The 23,505-nt window shown below is 47.8% G+C and overlaps 1 protein-coding gene across 1 annotated transcript in view; it reads left to right on the forward strand.

The window, feature by feature from the left end:
• Window positions 1-261: 261 nt before the first annotated feature.
• The window catches only part of LOC146752753 (myosin-binding protein C, fast-type-like), a 117,340-nt gene continuing 94,096 nt past the window's right edge, over window positions 262-23,505 (forward strand). Inside the window, exon 1 of the mRNA XM_085531271.1 lies at window positions 262-295. Within this exon, the coding sequence (XP_085387397.1) occupies window positions 262-295 (34 nt within the window). The remainder of the gene's footprint in view (window positions 296-23,505) is intronic.

Below are 23,505 nucleotides of genomic sequence, written 5' to 3' on the forward strand. Positions count from 1 at the left end.
GCTCAGCTGTTCCTTCCCTTACTTGGGGATAACGTCATTTATTCAAGGTGATGTCCAAACAGGCTTGTTAACAGTCCTCCGCAGTGCTTTAAGCTGTCATAGGTCAGCCAGAATTTATGCATGTTCTATAGCCATTCCTGTGAAAGACAGAACTGGTTTCCTTTTTTTTTTTGTCTCAAAGCTTGCTTCATGAGGCCTTCCTGATGATAAGACTCTGACTGACAACTGATCAGTATCCTGGAGGGCGGATGGTGGGCGTCAATGTGCCATAGTGTTTCTGCTTACAATTGCAAGGGTAAACAGAAACAGGAAGAGCAGTCTTTCTCGGGGGTGCTGCTCGAAGGAGCGGACCACTGCAGAAGGCGATAACGCTTGTGTCCGGCAACAGAGACCCCCTCTTCCTTCCTTGCTGGCTCATCCGTGGCCAGGAATATCACAAAAGCTTTTTGTAAATCACCTTTCAAGAAGTGTTTGCCTGTTTGTTCAGAAGTTTGGTATTTCCACCCCAAAAAAAATGCTGAGCTGCAATTCTCAGACTTTGAAGAGGAAAATTCCCGCCAAACGGGGGATAAAAGGCCCTCACTAAACTGGGGACTTTGGAGACAAACTCCCGAAGACACCTCTGACGGAGAATTCCCTGAGGGGAAAATTTCGTCGGAAGAACCCCCGGGACCGGCTTGCTGCGGAGCTCCCTGGCTGTCTCCCGTCCCCCGCGGTGATCAGACGAGTTCCTGAGATCAACGAACCTACTGTGTACCTCGCTGGACCCACGGTGGTGACTATCTCTTTTGCTCTCTGCAAAGACTCCTTGCTTATATTTCCTACTTTCCCTATCGCCTACCTTCCCTTCCCCGTCTCCCTAAAAACGCCTAGGACGTTAATAAACTGGTTGGACCAACATTTGAACCGTTGCTTCTTAATCTCACGCCGGGTATACACATATTAAAGAACCTTGCCTCCCTCCTACAAATTGGAGCGAGACAATTCCTTCATGTTGAAAACACTGCACTGTGCTTAAGCTTCAGCATATGTTCCAGTAAGCACAGTTCCATTAATTCTAGGGGAGTGGGTGAATTAAGCATAGATCTGAAGGCTCCCTTTGCTCAGTGCAGAGATGGAAGGACTAATGGAGATCTGACTTGATATTTTCCCTTCTAGGATGGGAAGGAGCTCTGTCAAAGTAAAAAAGTGGGCATTACTTCCCAGGGAAATAAGAGAAGTCTCATTATTCACAAGTGTGAATATGAAGATCAGGGAACATCCACATGCTGAGCAGCCTAAGACAAGACATCAGCTACCCTAAAGGTTCATTTTATGTTTAACTGAAAGAGCAAATAAATCCTCTTGTGGTATTTTGCACCACGGGAAGAAATGCTTCATGGGCAGTTTGGGCATTTCTTGGTTAGTCCTTTTGGATACCTTTCTCTTTCTTCTTTATGCTCAAGACAGATTTTCCCTCCATGTGTTGCATTGGTTAAACCCCAGTTTGTAGCTCATCATTGGGCTCTGAAGCATCAGACTTGTTACTGAACACACGGGTCTGCTGTGCCCTGGTAGATGCCACCTTCCCAAGGGACGTATGAAAGGATGCTTTTTTCTGATTTCCTACTAGATGCTGTCCTCATGTGGCCACTTGGGTTCAGTGTTAGCATGAACATGAACATGTGTCCTGTCCCATGACTTTGGTGAACTCTCATTTTCTCTCTCATTCTGCAACCAGGTTGGGTTGCTGTTTCAGTACTGGCTGTTTTATGTAGCCATTCCATTTGTTCTGGTTTACGTTCTTTTTTATTTTCTTTTTTTCAGGCATCATTTCTATACAGTAGACAAAGCCAGCCTATTACATTTGATTTACAGGTTTTAGCTTTTGCTGGTAAGCATTTCAGCTCTCAGGCAGTTTTACCAACAGCTTTGAAGAGCTGAAATGAACCAGCCTGGACACGATGGTCTGTTTTTGTTGGTGTAATGAATTTATGAAGTTAAACTGATTGACCCCATAAGGTTTTACAGTGTATGACTCACGTCTGGCAGAGTTATCACAGCAATGAGTTTATATACTTAGCATTTCAGGAGGCAAATGGTTGGGGATACTCTTTCATTTGCTTGCGTCTCAGAGTGAATCACTAGTATGTGAACCATCCTTCATCTCCTTTGTATTGCTTTTGTGTGTGTCTGTGTGTGGTTTCCCCTGTGAATTTCATTCTTTCCAGTTATATGTAAGTTCTCTTTTGAGCAGTGAAATTAGATGTTCCATCATCAGTCATAATGGTAAAGCTGAGTTGCCATGTTATCTGTGTCCTTTCTGTCTGGCGTCTCAATAACTGCTGCCCCACCACAATATCTGCCTAATACTTCAGCTCCATGGATGCCTCCTTGTGCAAACTGAGAGCCTGTATTTGGTGTGCATAGATCTGGGCTTACATCTGTGCTGGTAAATGCACTAGTGCATGGGCTAAGCAGTCCTGCCTCCTGTGCTGTGGGCATTGAGATGGGGCTCCTACAAGCTGCCCATTGCAAGATATTTAGAAACTAATTGCTGCGGAGGTTTCCATCCTCTTTTCAGACTAACTAAAATTTGGTTAGTGGGATCAAAACAGAAGGGGCAGGGAGGGAGAGCTGACCAAGGACTACTGATGGAACAACTATGAATCCTTGGTTCCTCAGGATTCCCTGCATCAGCAGTTGGCAACAGGAGTAAGGGGGCTCAGGAGGACACTGTGGAGTAGTGTGAAAAATGAGCGAAGAGAGTTACTAATTGATGCCTCTTGGAAAGTAGTCCAAGAGTGGTCCTCTTCCTAAACTCTCCTCTTGTGTGTGGTTTTATCTTTATGAGGTGTTCATAACAAGTGATGTGTAGATCTCCCTTATCTCATAATGTCTTTTCCTGCCTGCAGTGAATATGCAGGATACTGGATCATATACCAGCTTCTTTGAATTACTGCTCATGTCAGGAGATAAAATCTGCCTATTCTTTGAACTAACACTGGCGAGGGTTAGTTATTCTGGCTACCGAGAGAATGACACAGCAGATTAAACTCTTTCATTTCCTTCTTTGTCAAATGCCTTTTCATCTAACTGTGTGTCCCATAGAAATTCAGAGCAGTGTTGGCTGAGGGAAGTGGAAATATTTATCTCCTGTGTGTATCTGCCACCCTATTTAGACATGCTGGCAGAGCGCAGAGATTGGAGGAGTTGGATTAGGCAGTAGTTTCCCTATTGCTCACAGGACCACTTTTTCTGTGGTCTCCCAGCTACCCTGTGCCCAGTGGCCTATGCAAGATGGAGCGGAAAAGGCTCATTTTATGAACAAACAGGAACCTTTCTGGTCAGATTAATACCTGTGCTCTTTTAGAGAGATTTAGATACTAGAGATTTTAGGTACTGGAATAGGCTCCCCAGAAAGGTGGTTGAATCACCATCCCTGGTTGTGTTTAAGAGCCTTTTGGATGTGGTACTCAGGGATATGATTTAGTGTAGGGTTTTTAGAGTTAGGGTACTGGTTAGGCTGCGGTTGGACTTGATGATCTTCAATGTCTTTTCCAACCTGGGTAAATCTATGATTCTATGCAGGAACTCTTCTCCTGAGGTTAATCCAAGTTGTATCCAGGCCCTTCAGAAGGAAAGGGATATAGCAGCACAGAAATATGGCCTGATTCTGACATAACTAAATGCAGACCTGGAGAGTTAAAAGGGATTGTGTGATGTTCAAAGGATTTTGAAGCAAAGATGTCCCCTAGGTAAGATTTGTGGCTGACATTCCCCATACATTGTTTGTAGGCACACAAGCTAAGGAGAGACTAGTGATGAGCATGCAGAGAAGCCAATGGTTCAGACAGGTTTGTAGTGACACAACACTGTAGAGTTCTGTCTAGTTCTCCTTGGCATAGTTTGGAAAATAAAGATGAGGTAATTGGTGGTAACCAATATGGCTTCATCAAGGTCAAGCCATGTCTGACAAACTTGGTGGCCTTTCATGATGGAGTAACAGCATCAGTGGATAATGGGAGAGCAACTGACATCATCTACTTGGACTTGTGCAGAGCATTTGATCCCGTCCTGCATGACATCCTGGTCACCAAACTGGAGAAAAATGATTTTGATGGATGGACCAGTTGCAGGATAGGGAACTGTCTGGATGGTCACACTCAGAGAGCTGCAGTCAATAGCTCAGTGTCCAGGTGGAGGGTGGTGTTGGGACCAGTGTTATTTAACATTTTTGTAGGCAACATGGAGAGTGGAATCAAATGCAGCCTCAGCAAGTTTGCAGATGACACCAAGCTGAGCGGTGCTGTTGATGTGCTAGAGGGAAGGGATGCTACTCAGAGGGACCTGGACAGGCTGGAGAGGTGGGCCCTTGGCAGCCTCATGAACTTGAGTGTGGCCAAGTACAAGGCCCTGCACCTGGGTCAGGGCAATCCCAAGCACAGGCACAGGCTTAGAGGAGAATGATTTGAGAGAAGCCTTGACCCTGAGGAGAAGAGTTGGTGTGGAGGGAGGTGTCCCTGCCTATAGCAGGGGGACTGGAACTAAATGACCTTAAAGATTCAGTCAGTTCTATTGTTTTTCTACCCTTAATTTTGCTTGAAAGGTTTTAGAATAAATGAGATTCTGGTTTCCATGAAAACTGTTTGCAGGGAGCTCCATTGTAGCTAGTAGGTCTGTCTTTAAGTTCAAGGGCAATAATGCATTGACTGTGTTGAAGAGAGAAATGACTCAGGAATGGATGATGGTTTAGAATAAAACATAATCCTACTTATTTTCTATGCAAATATGTGTAAGGAAAAGATGCTGCACTCAGTTCTGGAAATACCCTGACAAATATATCTCTACTGTTTCACAGCTGGAGATATCAAGATTGTTAAAGCACTGGAAGATGTGGAAGTGAATGAATATGGGAGTGCATCTTTTGTCTGTGAGATTTCACACGATGAGGTTCAGACCCAGTGGTACAAAGAGGACAACAAGCTGAAGGCTGATGACAACATCAGAATGCAACAAGATGGTAGGGTGTAAGCGGGGGGTCTTTCTCCTGAGTGGGGGGTGGGTTGGAGATCAAGCATATAAGACATCTGAAATGAAGTGAAGAGGGTTCAGAAGCGAGTTCCCCTTTTGTTTTGGGACTGAGGTTTAGGTGGAACAAGTGACATGGTGGGATGCTTAGTGTGGGAAGTGTGATGCTATCCCACCATCCCACACTGCTGGGAGCAGGTAGGAAATGAGTGCAGTTATTTCCAAAGTGGGGGTGAACAGGGCAGTCAGTTCACCTCTCCAAAGAGGTTTTGTCTGACAGTGAGTGTGATCCTTCTGTATCAGATACTTTGAATTTGACGGTGGCCGCATTTGATCAGTCCTTGTAGAAGCCATGTTTAGATTCTGCTTTGGTCTGCTCCATTTCCAGTTCAAAGTTGTTGGACACTAAATGAGACAGCTGCATCTCAGTAAAAGATGTGTTTGAATAGCTGTGATGTGCTTACTATTCAGATTTACAGAGCTGAGGTTTTGTCCTTGGCTATAGCAAAGAAGTCAAATCAGGTGAAATTAATTGTATTTCTGAACTAGACAAGTTTAAGTTTGGTAGCACCTAAATTTGGTGCGGTTTGTCATTGATTTCATCTGAAAGAAACTTGCAGGCTTTTTATCTGCTGTTGTCCCCAGCGTAAGATTATCCATTCACATCCTAAAGTACTTGTTATATTTTCAACTCACTCTTATTTGAATAAAAGCCTCAACAATTGGGAGCAATTTAATAAGCACAGAACAAGAGCTGGACCTTGCATTTGGTAGATACTGTACAGTATTACTTCATAGAAATGTAGTCAATGGCATTCCCTATAGACAATCGTTTGTTTTATCTTTAGAGTCGTTCAAAGAACCATTGTGAACTTGACATTAATTGGAATGGAATACACGCAAGAGACTTTCCTCTTCTTCCAATTGTCCTCATCCTTTCTTCTCTTCCACCCCTGCTTTGCAGATTACCATATAGAAATCACCAGGAAGTTGGAGGACAAGACAGCTTTGGAACGTCATTCTGTCATCCTGTCCTGTGACTTCAGGCCTTCTCCAAAGGTTGTGAAATGGTTCAAGGGCCGCACACCCATCGAGCCCTCTGAGAAGTACAAGATCAAGAGGGATAAGCATTCAGTAGAGCTCAGAATTCTGAAGCTGAAGCCCGATGATGCTGGTGTGTACAAGTGCAAGGCAGGAATTGCAGAGACTGAGGCCACGCTGACAGCTGAAGGTATGAGCAGGGAGGGTGGCCTCTTCCATGTCCTATTTCACCTCAGATTTCTCTTCTTGAGGTTGACTTCTGCCGTTCTCTCCTGCTAACTTTATACATGTATTATCTTCACATAGATGATTACACAAAGATCATCTAGTCCAACCATTCTACCACATCCCAGTATGATTTATAGTAACAGTGGTAACAGTTCACCTTGTTTCCCCACAGCCCGCAATGTAGAAGTAACGAAGCACCTGCAGGATGTAGAAATTGAAGAAGAGAGCTCTGCTGTCTTCTCCTGCGAGCTGTCCCATAATGACGAGGACGTGGAATGGTTCCTGAATGGCAACCTCCTTTACACCAACAATTACAATGACATCAAGAACGTTGGCAATTGCTGCACACTGACAATGAAGCAGGTTAAGCCTGAGGATGCTGGCACAGTGACAGTGAAGTCAGACAAGGTGTCAGAAAGCGCACCTGAAGGTGATAGGTGGGTCTGAACACCCCTCCTGGATGTAAGAGATGCTAAGGAGCTCCAGTTCATTCTATTGTGCAGCAGTCCTGCTTCTAAAGCTGACCTCTCTGGGGTGACAAGTCATCAGAGGCTTTCTTCCAGTGGAAGGTTCCATTGCAGCAGATATCAAGGAAGGAGGATGGTTTTGGTGTCCTGCCAAAGCATTCCATTGCTTTTTATCATCATTTTACTTAACACAAGGAGAGTTACAGGAGCAATTTCTTTTACTGCTTCAGTAACATGCAGTGTCAATGCTGTTGTCTCCAAGGATTTATGACTGAAGGAGAGATCATTCAGTGTGTGTTTTGCCTCTGGGATGACTAATGACCAGGCTGTGAGCAACCTGATCTAGCTGTGAATGTCCCTTTTTATTGCAGGGGAGCTGGGCTAGATGGCCTTTAAGGGTCTCTTCCAATTCTAAGGAACTTGTGCCTGAAGTGCAGAAGTGGATGAATTATACCACTTCTTCATATCCTCCCCATGATTACAGAGGAAATACAACAAAACAACATGCATGGTCTTACTGTTGTCATTTGCTTGAATACGAAGACGTCTCTTTTTTATGGTTGAGATTTTTGTTGATATGGGTCAGGAGGAACTCACACTTTTTAGCTTTCTCAATAGGCAAAAAGTTCCAGTTGCTGCAAGCCACCGAGGTAACCAATAGAGGGGCCCTGATCCCCCTTGTGCCATCGGGATGCTCTGGCACGGGATGTGCCTCAAATTGAAAGCTCCTTCCCACCTCCCAAGGAAAAGCAAAGCAACTCAAGCATCTCCAGCAAAGCTGCCCAGCAGACAGCAGGGAATGCAAACAGCTTCTGGCTGCTCCCCTGCACTCCTGTCCTAAGTAAGTGACCCCTCGAGGACTGGATGGGAAATCAGTGCATGACACACGTGAGTGTGCACAGCATTGTGCAAAGCAGTGGGGATCCATGTGTGTGTGTGTGTGTGTATTTGTGCATGGATGGTGTTGTACACACATTTGTGTCCATGAGTGTACAAACCAGTGGTGTTGCTCAGGTGTGTGTAGGTCTGTGGGTATGTGTGCAAGGACGAGCATGCACATATATGTACGTGCACAGGGGTGTGCAGAGTGTTGGAGCTGCACAAGGACATTGTGGTACCGGTGTGTGCGTGCACTTTGGGAGTGAAAGGAAGGGGTTACACATGTGTGAGTGTGTGTGCGCACAGGGCTGCACTAAGGGATGTGGTTGTGTGAGTGTGTGTGAGCACATAGATAGTGCGTGGATGCGGTGGCACAAATGTGTGCTTGCACAGGGCTGTGCTGAGGAGTTGGGCTGCACACAGGTGCACACAAAGGGATGTTTGAACCCTTTGCCCCTAAGAACAGTTTTCCAGTGTCTCTCGTCCAAGAATTCTTTGAACAGCCTGCAGCTGACTCTCCTGAAGCTCAGGGTCCTGACTTTGCTTTTTGCCAGGCCCGCATTCCTTGAGATGAGGAACTCTAGGAGGGCATGGTCACTACAGCCCTGACCACCTCCAGTCTTAACCCCTGCTGTGCAGCATGTCCAGTAATGCTTCCCTTCACAGAATCACAGAATCACAGAATCACAGAATTACCCGGGTTGGAAGGGACCTCAAGGATCATGTAGTTCCAACCCCCCTGCCTAGCAGGGCCACCAAACATACACATTTACTAGATCAGGTTGCCCAGGGCCCTGTCCAACCTGGTCTTGAACACCTCCAAGGACGGGGCATCCACAACCTCACTGGGCAGCCTGTTCCAGGACCTAACCACCCTTCTAGTAAAGAACTTTCCCCTAACATCCAACCTAAATCTTCCCTCCTTCAACTTAAAACCATTTCCCCTAGTCCTGCTATTATCAGCCCTTTCGAAGAGTTTACTCCCCTCCTGGGAGTAAGTTCCCTTCAGGTATTGAAAGGCTGCAATGAGGTCACCTCGCAACCTTCTCTTCTCCAGGCTGAACAAACCCAACTCCCTCAGCCTCTCCTCATAGGGGAGGTGCTCCAGCCCCCTGATCATCTTTGTGGCCCTCCTCTGGACCCTTTCCAAAATTTCCATATCTTTTTTGTACTGAGGGCTCCACACCTGGACACAGTACTCCAGATGGGGCCTCACAAGAGCAGAGTAGAGAGGGACGATCACCTCCCTATCCCTGCTGACCACCCCTCTCCTGATGGAGCCCAGGATCCCATTTGCTTTCCGGGCTGCCAGAGCGTACTGCTGGCTCATGTTAAGTTTCTCATCTATCAGGACCCCTAGGTCTTTTTCAGCCGAGCTGCTCTCAAGGACAACTCCTCCCAGCCTGTACAGGTGCCTGGGGTTCTTCCGGCCCAAGTGCAAAACCTTGCACTTTGCCGTGTTGAACCTCATTAGGTTCACCCGAGCCCAGCTTTCCAGCCTGTCAAGGTCCCTCTGAATGGCATCTGTTCCCTCCACCGTATTGACTGCACCACTCAGCTTGGTGTCATCAGCAAACTTGCTGAGGGTGCACTCCATTCCCTCATCGATGTCATTAATAAAGATGTTAAAGAGCACCGGTCCCAAGACAGACCCTTGAGGGACGCCGCTCGTTACCGGCCTCCACCTGGACATAGAGCCATTGACCATCACCCTCTGTCTGCGGCCTTTCAACCAATTGCTTATCCATCTAGTTGTCCACCCATCAAATCCACCTCCCTCCAATTTGGAGATGAGGATGTGATGGGGGACCATGTCAAAGGCCTTGCTCAGGTCCAGGTAAATGACATCGGTCGCCTTCCCTTCATCCACCAACGCCGTCACTCCATCATAGAAGGCCACAAGATTAGTTAAGCATGACCTTCCCCTGGTGAAGCCATGCTGGCTGTCTCGGATCACATGCTTGTTCTTTATGCGATCAAGCATGTTGTCCAGGAGGATCTGTTCCATAATCTTCCCAGGCACAGAGGTGAGACTCACCGGCCTGTAGTTACCCGGGTCGTCCCTGCTCCCCTTCTTGTAAATGGGAGTGACGTGACCCTTCCTCCAATCATCCGGGACCTCACCTGACAGCCACGACTTCTCAAATATGATGGAGAGCGGCTCAGCAACCACCTCAGCCAGCTCCTTCAGGACCCTGGGATGCACGCCATCTGGCCCCATAGACTTATACTCATTCAGTCTAAGGAGGCACTCTCGGACTTGCTCTACCCTTACAGTGGGGAGGGATTTACCTCCTTGGTCCCCACATGGAGGTATGGGGGTGCAAGACTTAGGGACGTGAAAAAGACTAGAATCCTGGCCACCAGTGAAGACTGAGGTGAAGAACTCATTCAGCACCTCAGCTTTCTCTTCATCTGTTGAAGCCATTTCTCCTTTTAAATTTACCAGAGTAGGCACGCCCATTTTGGCCTGTCTCTTCTGGCCAATGTACCTGTAGAAGGTGTTATGGTTTTGCAATTTGGTTGGTGTTGGTATTCCACATCAGAACACCATGCTAATAATGGGAGTAAAGGGGACAAGTTTTTTTTTTCTGTGAACTGCCTTAATGAGCATGTGGGGAGGGGCACCGGAAGGGAAGTGAGGAAGGGGACGGCGTTGCTGGACCGGCTCCCTGCGAGGAGACAACGTGGTCAGACCTTCCTGCCTTCCACAGCTCCATCGGTGAGATTTGGGACTTGGTATTCTCTTTGTTGAAACTCTCTTGTTGTTGTTTAGTGTTATTAGGTTATTAAACTGCCATTCGTTCTCAGATCACCTTTTTTCTCCCTCATTTTTTGTTAGACCTAATTGCAATCTCCCTTCCCTTCCCCGTCTCCCTAAACGCACGTGGCCGGGCCGCGCCGGGCCGCGCCGCATTGCCGTACCGTGCCGTGAGAGAAAAGGGGGGGGGGGGCTTTTGTTCCTGCTGCCCCGGGTTTTGTGCCCCTGTCCCGGAGTGAGCTCTAGAGAGAACTCCGTGACATTTTTGGTGGAGAATGCGGGCAGAGCTCAGGGCAATGTTTTGGGCAGTAATTAGGTGGTTTTTTTCAGCAGCCCTGTATGTAGGACTGATAGTCCCTAGGTTCCTGTGGTCCTGGCTTAAGGACTTATTGATGTTGGGGGTAGGGGTAGATTTATTAAGCCGATGACTGGCAGGGATAGAGATATCTGCCTGGCTCCTTTCCAGACTAACGAACATCACAGGCACTGCGCTTGAACTGGCTCACGAATGCTCTGAATTCCTTAAGTATGACTGGGGTGTCAATTGGAATACTGTGTTGTTAGTCTCTCTAATTGTAGTAGTTTACTATAAATTGCAGAGAGACTTGCAAAGAATAGTGCAGAGAGACTCAGGAAAAGGGCCAGAAGCATCGGGACCCCCAGTATCAGGTAATCTCACCCCTGAACACCAGAGGGACCTTGGGAAATTAATAGAACCCCTGAGTGAGTGTGGGAGATCAGGGGGATCTCAGATCGAATGGCTTATGAAAAAGATAGAGAGTCTCGAGAATGAGATCCAAACCCTAAGGGGAAGGCAACAAGTTAATCCCAGCCGACCACAGGAAGCACCAGCATCAGTGTCAGTCGCCCCAGTGGAAGGCCAGAGATGGGAACGTGTGCCCTCACGTCTGGAACGGATGGAGGAAGTAGAGGAAGATCCTGGTGAGGGACCTTCCCCAAAACCACCGAGAAAGGCAACTCAGAAGACTAACAGACGCGGAGAAGATAGTGATGATGAGGGAAAAGTCACTGCTTCCTCTACTCGTAAACCTCTGAAAATTACTGAAATCCAAAGTGCGAGAAAGGAGTTTGCCCGACTCCCAGGTGAACGCCTTGTCACTTGGCTGCTCCGGTGTTGGGACAATGGGGCCTCCTGCATGTCCCTAAGCTGCGATGAGGCTCGTCAATTAGGAAACATTGCTCGAGACTCATCTATTGATAGAGGGATCAGCAGATGTCTCGATGGAGTCGCCAATCTCTGGGAGAGGATTCTATCAGCTGTAAAGGCAACCGGTCTTCTCAAAAGTGATTTGGAGCCTGTACTGGAAAAATGGAGTACAGCTGAGGAAGGTATCCAGTACCTGAGAGAAATGGCTGTGGCAGAAATGCTGTTCGATCCCACGTTTGTCCCTGGGGACCCAGAGGATCACCATGACCCAGAAAAGGTGAGCGGTACTCCGGAAATATGCAAGAAACTCATACGGTCAGCACCAGTGAAGTATTCCAGTGTACTATTAACGAACTCTAACAGGTATGATGAGCTGGATAGGAGACCTGAAATTTTTGAGCTCATCCTTTCACTGCAAAATATCGAATACTCACTACTGCCACACCGTACCACCATCGCAGCCATCTGTAAAATGGTGGATAGAATGGACCAAATGGAGAAAAGACAGGACAACATGCAGAAGAGCTGGTCTGCGGCAAGGAACCACAGTGAACCTGTGGCAGTCTCAGCTGTCAGACGCAAACGCACACCTGCCCGAGTGAAGGACCGCAGTGAGCCTATGTCACGTGGTGCCATGTGGAACTACCTGCGTGACCATGGAGAGGATATGAAGAAGTGGCATGACGAACCCAACTTTGTACTGCGAGCACGGGTAAGAAAATTACAAAAGAGGTCAGCCACTACTGAGGTTGCCTCTACCGCCTCAGACAACCAATAGAGGGGCCCTGCCCTCAGCCAGGGGGGGGAGAGGGATAATAGAGTGTATTGGACTGTGTGGATTCGGTGGCCTGGCACATCAGAACCACAAAAATATAAAGCACTGGTGGATACCGGTGCACAGTGCACTCTGATACCCTCAGGTTTCGAAGGGACAGAACGGATACATATACATGGGGTGACTGGGGGTTCGCAGGAACTGTCTGTATTGGAGGCCGAGATAAGCCTCACTGGTAGAGACTGGCAGAAACATCGTATAGTGACTGGCCAGGGGGCTCCTTGCATACTTGGAATAGATTACCTAAGAAGGGGACATTTCAAGGACCCCAAAGGATACAGATGGGCTTTTGGAATAGCTGCTATAGAAACAGACAGTATTAAGCAGCTGTCTGATTTGCCTGGCCTATCAGAGGACCCGTCTGCTGTGGGGTTACTGCGGGTGGAAGAACAACGGGTACCAATTGCCACGAGAACAGTACACAGACGACAGTACCGTACTAATAGGGATTCCTTGCTCCCTATCCATAAGCTCATTCAACAACTAGAAAGTCAGGGAGTAATTAGTAAGACCCATTCACCCTTCAATAGCCCCATATGGCCAGTGCGCAAAGCCAGTGGAGAATGGAGGCTGACAGTGGACTATCGTGGCCTTAATGAGGTCACACCCCCATTGAGTGCTGCAGTGCCAGACATGTTGGAACTCCAGTATGAACTGGAATCGAAAGAGGCAAAATGGTATGCCACCATTGATATTGCCAATGCATTTTTCTCTGTCCCTTTGGCCACAGAGTGTAGGCCACAGTTCGCTTTTACTTGGAGGGGTGTTCAGTACACTTGGAATCGTTTGCCCCAGGGGTGGAAACACAGCCCGACCATCTGCCATGGGCTGATCCAAGCCACGCTGGAACAGGGCGGTGCTCCAGAGCACCTGCAGTATATAGATGATATCGTTGTGTGGGGTGATACAGCGACGGAGGTTTTTAAAAAAGGAGAACGGATAATCCAAATCCTCCTGTCTGCTGGTTTCGCTATTAAGCGAGACAAAGTGAAGGGCCCTGCCCAAGAAATCGAGTTTCTAGGGGTGAAATGGCAAGATGGGCGTCGCCATAGAGTGGATCTATTACATCCCCTATCACGCACCAGCCGCTGGTAAGATCGAGCACCACAATGGTTTGCTGAAAACCACGCTGAAAGCGATGGGTGGTGGAACATTTAAGAACTGGGAGAAACATCTAGCAGAAGCCACCTGGCTGGTAAACACCCGAGGATCAGCCAACCGAGACGGCCCTACACAGTCCAACTCCCTGCGTACCGTGGAGGGAGACAAGGTTCCTGTGGTGCATGTAAAGAATATGCTGGGAAAAGCGGTTTAGGTCCTTCCAGCCTCTGGAAAGGGGAGGCCCCTCCGTGGAACTGTCTTTGCACAGGGACCTGGGTGTACCTGGTGGGTGATGCAGAAGGATGGGGATGTTCAGTGTGTGCCACAGGGAAATTTGATGCTGGGGGAGTGCAGCCTGTGATTCCATGTGTGTATATATATATATATCTGTATGTACATATGTAATGCATGTTAACTACTGTTCTGTTTATATGTTGATAAAAGTTAGGCATGATGTGATGATGTGTAATAAGGGGTGGAATGTTATGGTTTTGCAATTTGGTTGGTGTTGGTATTCCACATCAGAACACCATGCTAATAATGGGAGTAAAGGGGACAAGTTTTTTTTTTTCTGTGAACTGCCTTAATGAGCATGTGGGGAGGGGCACCGGAAGGGAAGTGAGGAAGGGGACGGCGTTGCTGGACCGGCTCCCTGCGAGGAGACAACGTGGTCAGACCTTCCTGCCTTCCACAGCTCCATCGGTGAGATTTGGGACTTGGTATTCTCTTTGTTGAAACTCTCTTGTTGTTGTTTAGTGTTATTAGGTTATTAAACTGCCATTCGTTCTCAGATCACCTTTTTTCTCCCTCATTTTTTGTTAGACCTAATTGCAATCTCCCTTCCCTTCCCCGTCTCCCTAAACGCACGTGGCCGGGCCGCGCCGGGCCGCGCCGCATTGCCGTACCGTGCCGTGAGAGAAAAGGGGGGGGGGGCTTTTGTTCCTGCTGCCCCGGGTTTTGTGCCCCTGTCCCGGAGTGAGCTCTAGAGAGAACTCCGTGACAGAAGGTTTTCTTGTTGTTTTTCACATCCCTCGCCAAGTTCAGTTCTGCCTGAGCCTTGGCTTTCCTGATCCCACATCTGCAAGTTCGGACGGCATCCCTGTATTCTTCCCGGGTGACACAGCCTTGTTTCCAGAGCTTGTACACCCCTTCCTTCACCCTCAGTTCTCTTAGCAGGTCCTTGCTGAGCCATGCCGGTTTTCTACCTCTCCTGCCCACTTTCTTAATCAGGGGAATGGAGACCTCTTGTGCTGCCAGGAGGGCATCCTTGAACAGTAGCCAGCTCTCCTCAACGTCCTTATCTTTGAGGGCAGCGCGCCAGGGGATCTTGGCCAGCATTCCATTGAGTAGCTTGAAGTCTGCTCTTCTAAAGTTGAGCATCCTGGTCCTGCTCTTTGCCAGGCCCACATCGCTTGAGATCACAAACTCAACCAGGGCATGATCGCTGGAGCCCAGGCAGCCTCCAACCTTGACGCCTTTGATGATCTCCTCAGCGTTGGTGAGCAGCAGGTCCAGCAACGCTTGACCTCTGGTCGGTCTGTCCAATACCTTCCCTTCTGCTTGGTGTGCTTAATGCTTGGCCCACAAAGTTATTCCCAGTGCAGTCCAGCAGTCTCTCAGACAGCTTGCAGCCAGCCATGCTGATTTCCCAGCCTGACTGGAATCCCCCATCAAGTTGAGAGTCAGTGAGCGCGGTGCTTCTGGTAGCTGCAGTAAGCAGGGCCCATCAACAGGCTCCCTTGACCAGGCGGCCTGGAGCAGACCCTCACCTCCAGAAGCCCATTATTGGTTCAGTCCCGAATTTTACCCGCAAGTTCTCAACGTGATCGTGGCTGTTCTTAGTCCTTTGCAGTCAGCTTCTTCATAGAGAGGGCAAATACCTTGCCCTCCGGAATTCCATAGTAACAATCATGTCTCCTTTATGTCAGGTGAGGTGTTTTTTGTTGTTGTTGTTTTTTGTTTGCTTGTTTGTTTGTTTTCCATTTTCTAGGTAGAAAATTTAATTTCTGAGCCAGGAGAAGAAGAAGTGCAACATGTAACAATCTTCCTGGCACTGTGCAGTTTGCATGAGTAGCCAAGTGCTCCTCAGGTAACGTGTGCTGCAGAGCTGACCTTGGTGGCAGGGGTTGTGTCTTCATTTTCTTCCTGTCATGTGGGAACATAAGAAGACTCTTCAGAGCAGGAGCTGCAGAGGAAGATGAACGGCATGAGAAGGTAAGGCTAGGAACCAAGGACACCTCCAGAAAGAACAGAAAAACTAAGTCATTTAAGATGCATTATGGCCGTGTGATACTGTCCGTGACTGGAGGAGAAGCACATGGCTAGGAATGACTGATGGCTCTGGTGGGATGAGTGCCTACGTGCGCCGTAAAGGAGAGTTTGTGGGATGTTCTGTGGACATGTGAAGGCTGTGGGAAAGTTAAGAGAGAAAACGTGTGAATTCACAGAAGTGGTATTAGAACCTGGAATAAACCATTTGGATCACTCACATCTGAGTCCGTGCCAGATTGTCGCACTGTCAGAACCTGAGGCCTGGGATTTTCCTTTAGTAGTGCCAACTGCCTGTTGTAAATGAGAAAAGATATTACTAAACATAGCTTCCCTCCTTGTAGTTTTGATATTTCTGTCTTTGCATTCCTTTAGCACCCAGGGTGTTGATGCAGCTGCACAAATCCGCTGTACTGTCCTCCTGTTTTGCATGGAAGAATGGTAAAATAGCAATCTCTGGGTGAAATTTTGTTCAGGCGTTTTCCTTTCTGTGCCCCTAGGAAGCAATGGCTTGGAAATGGCAGTGCCGCCTGGGAACCCACACAGCAACCCAGTATCTCATTGTCTGGGTCTGTGAAAAACCACAATGATGACAAAAGATGTTTCAATTCTGTCTGTGCTGTCAGTGCAGCCCTGAGGAGCGGTGTGGGCATGGCATGGCAGGGAGAAGGGATTTCCCTTCCAATGGGAAAGTGCCTGTTCATGTGTTGGTATGTAACCGCTCCATGGCCTGCTCCATGTGCTTCTGAATGGGCAGCTCAACTTTTGTGTCACTCAGCCACCTGTGGCAGAGGTCAGGATTAGTGCCTTTCAAGGAGCTGAGAAGCATTTCTTGCTCAAGTCCTGCTTCCAAGCTTAACCACCTACAATGAAGTAGATGTCGTTTTTCTGGTGTCCTTCAATTCCGTGTCCGCATTTTCCCAAAAGCAAAAGAATTTGGAGTTAACCAGCTGCAGTGAAGTGAGCGATTTCAGTGCCTATTTCTGATGGTGGCAATGAGTTCAGAGGTCACACTTAATTGACGGTGCCTGTTTCCATTCTGACAAAGGCTGTAGTTTCAGCTGACTTCCCGAGGCTGCCATGTGTGGTGGTGACACAGCCTTGGGCTTGTGCGTTTGCATGACTCCCACCTTTCCTTTCTGTGTCTTGCAGGTCAGCTGGTGCTGGAAGCGGCCGGTATCTGAGTAGGAATGAAGGTGAGTGCAGGAGCAGCTGCTGAGGGGAGGAAGGAAGTCCATGCTAATGAGCTCTGAAGCATCTGCGGGTCCGGTACCAGAATAGGCAGCAGTGATGCAGGGGGCTCCTCGGCAGGAAGCTGGCTGATCCAAATGCTTGCTGAGAGTTTGGAAGCCCAAACCCTTATGGTCTCTGTAAGGGTGGTTAATAAAAAGATATTAACCAAGATGGTGGTAAATAGCCTAAGGTTATTAGCAAAGGGAAACTCACCAATATCGATACCTTGACTAGAAAGCTGAGGCAGCCTCAACTAGGGAGCAATCACTAAGACATGCTGTCTCAGTGGTGGTCAGCCTTTAAATGAGGTCTCAGAGGAGGTTGAGTCGAGGTCCACCCCTTCTGGGAGCACAGCTAGATTACTCTCACGTGTGCTCCCGCAGCTGACCCAATACTTGCCTCAGCTGATTAATCAGAGGTTCAAGCTGTGATTTCCCATACAGTCTCTAAGCTGAAGGCAGCATCTCCTTGATCTGATGGTGGTGTGCCTGAGTGAGGGAGTGATCCAAGCTGGATGCAGAAGAGTCATCTTAATTTCTCTGCTATTTTACTTCAGATGACACCTATTGGGTGTTGGTTTCTTAAAATTTGGATCTAGGAGGTGGTCTCTTCCTTTGCTTCTGATGAAAGCACAGAAGTGCAGCAGGAGTAGAAGACAAAGAGGTTTTCTTGGTGACAGGAACACCAATTATTTGATTCAAATGTGTAACTGATGTAGATGGTGAAGAACAGATCTGCCTCAAAGACATGCTTGATCACATAAGAAATGAGCATGTGATCCAAGACAGGCAGCGTGGCTTTAGCAGGGGAAGGCCATGCCTAACCACTCTGGTGGCCTTCTATGATGGAGTGACGGCATTTGTAGACAAAAGGAAGGTAACAGATGTCATTGACCTGGACTTGAGCAAGATCTTTGACATTGCCCTCCACCACATCCTTATCTCTAAACTGGAGGGATGTGGATTTGACAGGTGGACCACCTGGTGGATAAGGGATTGGTTGAAAGGCCACAGACAGAGGGTGGTGATTCATGGTTCTATGTCCAGGTGGAGGCCGATAACAAGTGGTGTCATCCAGGAGTCTGTCTTGGGACCAGTGCTTTTTTACATGGTTATCAGAGACACCAATGATGCAATGGAGTGCACCTTCTGCTGTTTGCTGAGTGGTGCGGCTGACGCAGTGGAAGGAAGGGATGCCATTCAGAGGGAGCTCAACCGAGAGGTTGGCCTACGTGAATCTAATGAGGTTGAACACAGCAAAGTGCAAGGTTTTGCACTTGGGCTGGAGGAATCCCAGGCATTTCTACAGACTGGGAGGAGCAGTCCTTAAGAGAAGCCCCGCAGAGAAGGACCTGGGGGTCCTGGTGGATGAAAAACAGAACGTGAGCCATCAGCGTGCTCTTGCAGCTCAGAGAGCAAATGGTCCCCTGGGCTCCATCAGAAGAGGGGATGGCCAGCAGGGACAGGGAGGTGATTGATCTTCATGATCCTTGAGGTCCCTTCCAACCCGGGCCATTCTATGATTCTGTGATTACACTCGCTGTCAGAAAGAATGGCAGCTGTACAGAAGCTGGATATATTTTGGGACAGTTCTTGTAACCAGTTGATTTTAAGACCTTGCCCGAGTCAAGAGTCTAAATTGAGTGTCAGAAGAAAGCTGGTAAAGTGGCTATTGCTCATTCTTTTTCATTTGCTGATTCTTTCATTCGGGTTCCTTTTCCAAAGGAGATTCTGGTGATGGAAGCAATTGAAGAAAGAACCAAAGCAGCTCTTGCCAAGAGTGCTTGAAGTCCCTGTGGAGAGAAGCAAAGAACTTGGGCTTCCTCTGGGATGCTCCCCACCATGTCTCAGGAAGGAGACAACTGCTGTTCCACTTTCTGCTCTGTGTGTGGAAAGGTACGTCTGGGTTTCTTCTGCTTGTTTATTCTTTCTTTTTCAGGCTTTGAAGGAGAAGGGGTGGAGCAACGGGAGACTCACTGGTCGTTTGTTACCTCAAGAACAGGATGGATTCTGCATTGACTGTGAAAAACCTGGGCTAGTAGCATGGGCATGTTTCAGGCTGGACTTTTCCTTCTTGGTTTCCTTTTGGCTACAGGGAGACAGCTGTCTAAAGGTGTGTTTTCATACCCACTCTCCAAAACCATGTTTCATTGTTGCAGGTGGTTCAGTGTGCTCTTGCAGTGCAGATGCTGTAGTTTGCTGTAGAATCTGAATGGTTTCTGTTCCTAGGGGAGGACTGGGAGGAGGTAGTGAGAAGAGAATTCAATGCCTGAGGTGTATCTTAGTGAGAAATGTTGGCATGAGGTGCTGAAAGTCTTGAGTTGTCAAAGGCCAGTGAGGCTCAGACTCCTTAACCTGCTGGAGCAGGGTAGAAGCAAGGAGTGGGCACTGCCGTCCCACAAGCTGCACTTGGTTCTGGTCTGCCAGGTCTGTGCTGGCCTGGATTTCTTCTGAGAAGTTTGTTGGAGCTGCTTGTAGTAGTGAAGGGTGGGGAGGAAGTGCTGCTCAAGAGCTAAGGCTCTGCATGATCATCTTGGATGGTTTTAACCATGATATCTGAAGACATAGTTTCCATCAGAATGATCCCAACATTGTGCGAGTGTCTCAGATGTATGAGAGCACCCGCCTCCTCCAGCTGAGCCATAGGAAAGCTAACTGTGCCCAGTAATTACAGCTTCTGCAGATTGAATATGCTTCCAAGTGTTTTCCTTAGTGATCAATAATGTCCCAGCACTCTGAGATTCCATCTCTGGCACAGTCTGGAGCATCTCTGCAATCCTTGGTTGCTGGAGGGCACGTGGTGAGTGCATGGACAGGGTGGCACAAACGCGTGCGTGTGCTGAGGAGTTGGGTTGCACACAGGTGCACACAAAGGGGTGTTTGTGGAAGGTGTAGGCACGTAGGTGTTCCCAGGGATGGTTTGCACACGTCTGTGAATGCAAAGGAGGGCACACGATGCAGAGTGTGCATGGGGGTGTGCAAAGCAGGCAGGGTGGTGAATGGGTGTGCGTGTGCACATGGATAGGGGAAGGTTGGGGTTACAGGTTGACCTGTGCTGAGGTGAGTGGGGACTCACGGTGTTGCTCAGTGGTAGATTGGTTCACACTGAGTGCTAACAGGAAACTCGCACACCCTTTTTGTTTCAGCTGTGCCAGCGCTGTGATCCCTTGCTGCAGGGATGGGGTGTTGGAAGGATGGTGTGCGTGCCGAGCTCCCATCTCTTGCAGGAATCAAGTGTAGAGCAAAAGGGATGTTTGGGCCAGGTGACTGTAAGAAGGCTGGCTGCTTTGGATGGTGGTAGCTGATGGAAACAGGTGCTCTGGGGACCGTTCAGCTTTTAACAGAAGACAGGGGTCCTGCAGCAAGAACGACTAGGTTCTCAAATGGCTTCAGACGTGCACACCGACTACATCCCCGCAGACATTTACCGGTAGGTGGCTCTTGCAGAAGAAGATTCAAGCAGCAGAACCTTTTGCTCAGCTACAGCACACAAATGCTACAAAAGCAGGAACAACCTGCAAGCTCTGGGTCTGTTTGTCTTGCACAGGCATGCACTAACTGCGTTTGATGGTACCCCCCATCCTTGATTTCCTTCCCTGCTTCTTGTCTGATGACGCTGCTGAGCCAGGAACAAGCTGCCCAGTGTGGCAGAGCATGGTGCAGAGCTGTGCTGGGACCTCCTCCCCTTCATCTGCTGCAGATCAGTGCCCCACACGTGCCATTGGGATGCTCTGGCACGGGATGTGCCTCCAACCCAAAGCTCCTTCCCACCTCCCAAGGAAAAACAAAGCAACCCAAGCATCTCCAGCAAAGCTGCCCAGCAGACAGCAGGGAATGCAAACAGCTTCTGGCTGCTCCCCTACACTCCCGTCCTAAGTAAGAGACCCTATGAGGACTGGCTGGGAAATCAGTGCATGACACACGTGAGTGTGCACAGGATTGTGCAAAGCAGTGGGGTTCCACGAGTTTGTGTGTGTGTGTATCTCTGCTGTTATGAAAGCATGGGAAGACTTACTGAGTCCCAGATAATTACTTATCCTCAAATGATTTTTCCTGGCCAAAGTTAGAGCCTCTCACAGGTAATCGAGATCAACAGGCTGTAGTTGCACAATCAACAGACACAATCTAGATGATCAGCTGAGGAAAATAAAGCATCATGCGAAGGGTACTAGATAAGTGAGCAGCTTGAGATCTGCACATTTATGTGATGCTCATGGTCTTAGACAATATTTGCCTAGAGAGGTCACATTGAATGAAAGCAAACTCTAAGATGAATGAAAATATGCACAGGAGAAGAAGCCTCTGAGGCTTCTCAAGTGTTATTACCAGAAGACATAAACTCTGTTAAAGCAAACGTTTCTCTCTATTTTTTGTGTTATTCCAGGCAGGCCTTGATTACCGCCTGAACACATGCTGTGGAAGCCCAGCTTATGCAGCACCAGAGCTAATCCAGGGCAAAGTGTCTATTGGCTCAGAGGGATGTAGAGCGGTGTTTGTTTTCCCCTCTTTCCCTTCCCTCTCCACAGAGCATTTAAAGGCAGTGGAGCTCAGGTAGGCTCTCTTGGTTTCCCTTCTGAATTCTGCTAGGTTGCATCGCTTGGTAGCTCTCAGAAGCTGTCAGTGGCCACAGACTAGAAAAGTGCAATTGGTCTCAGTTCACACAGCTGGCTGGTTTGTCTCAGGCTAATCCTGAACTGCCTCAAGCGACTGCTTTGGGGCTCTACAGAACAGCAACTTCAGAGATCTCTTTCTATTACTAAGTGTTTGAAAGAGCAATTTGCTCTGTTAATTATCCATCATTTCTGTGCAGTCTGTTTTGTCAGACTTGTCTTTGGCTTCCAAGTTGTATGTGAAGAATTGTTTCCGTTGTAATGCACAATGAACTAAAAATTGAGAGATGAAAATGTGAAGAGTTTTTCCAGCTTTGATTTCATGTCTGGAATTTTGGAACCCACTACTTGCAGTTGTTAATCTGTCCAAACTGGTCTGGTTTGGAATGCCCTCATCCTTCTTGAATCGCTGTTAAAGGCGGAGCAATTCCTACAAGTGCCATGGCCCCACTGTTGTTCTAATTCTTGTTTCTTTGTTTTCCACACGCTGCTTTTCAAGCCTCCTTTTTCTTTACAGTCAAAGTGAGAACTGCACTGTGTCTGAACCTTGTTGTGCCTCTACATAAAGAGAACCGAACAGCAGCAAAGCCAGACAGGTGACTGTGCTGACAGCTCTCGTAGCCAGTAACACGTAACTGTGCTAAATCCCTTGTGACGGCTTTGATTTCATTTTTGCCAGTGAAATCCTTGTAAAAGGAACTGCAGCAGTGTGATGAGCTAAGGTGAAGATGCTGGTTTTAGTAGTGCTCTAAGCTGAGTGAAAGGGCAATTGAATGAGGGTTATATGCTTTCTCTGGGACGATAAGGTTTTATTTCCTGAGGGAAAGAGCCAGCTTTTCATGGGCTATATGTGGGCTTTGGCAAGGGCAGACAATCCAGTCTGTCAGGAAGCCATTTGAGGTGCTTCAGGTTTGTAAGCTTGTCTTTTTGTTTTTCAGGCGGATATTTGGAGCATGGGTGTAGTGCTGTATGCTCTGCTGTGTGGGTTTTTCCTTTGGATGATGACAATATGATGGCACTCTACAGGAGGATACCAGTGGGTATCAGTGGTGCTAGAATACACTGAGAAGGGAAATAGCTGAGCTTGACAAGAGGCCTTGCTTTTCGGATGGCAGAACATGCTGAGCTGTGGGTAGAAAGGCCACAGCACAGTCTGCTGAATATTGTCCCTGTTTTTGCTGCTTTGTCTACCAGTATTTTGTGGATTTGGTTCTACGCTTGGTTGGCCTATGTGGCACTGTAGCCTAATTCTGTACCATGATAGCATACAGAATTTAAGGAGAAGTATTTTCCTGCCAATGGGCTGGATTTTTTTGTATCTGGTTCTTCAACTGGCTGCTCCCTATACTATCTGTAGTAAAAATATAGACACATCATTTGATTTCCCTGAAATGAATGTTCCTAAATGCCAGCTCTTCTCATGTCTACAAAGATCAAAGTTCTGCATTTGCTATTAGAATTTCCTCTTCCAGAATCAGGAGGTAATGTAGGACCCCACAGATTGCCTTCAGAATCCAACAGTTAGTTCTGTTTCCTTTCGGAGTGCATAACAACCTGAGCACATGAATTGAATGACGTGGCTTGTTAGTCTGGTACAAACTCTGCTGTACACTGAAACCTGGTCCATTTGTAAGCAGGACTTTGTCCATCTCTGCAGGACAGCAGAAAACCCTTTGTGCTAATCATGATGCCAAGAAGCAGAATGCGGCAAATGGCAGATGATCCAACTGCTTCAGGTGTTCATTTCCTTAAAACTGTGAATAGTTTTGGACTGAGAGTTTGTAAGCAGAACAGAGCTCTTAAAGCTGTCAGAGATTATTTCTGCACTGTTCAATTCTATCTGCCTAACATACACCGGATCTCAGAACTGCATTGCTTGAACTGGTGGAACTTGCTGAAGTGAAC

This window comes from Coturnix japonica, unplaced genomic scaffold (genome assembly GCF_054131305.1).
Source record: "Coturnix japonica strain WE unplaced genomic scaffold, WE-NBRP24 Scf041, whole genome shotgun sequence".
NCBI lineage: Eukaryota > Metazoa > Chordata > Aves > Galliformes > Phasianidae > Coturnix > Coturnix japonica.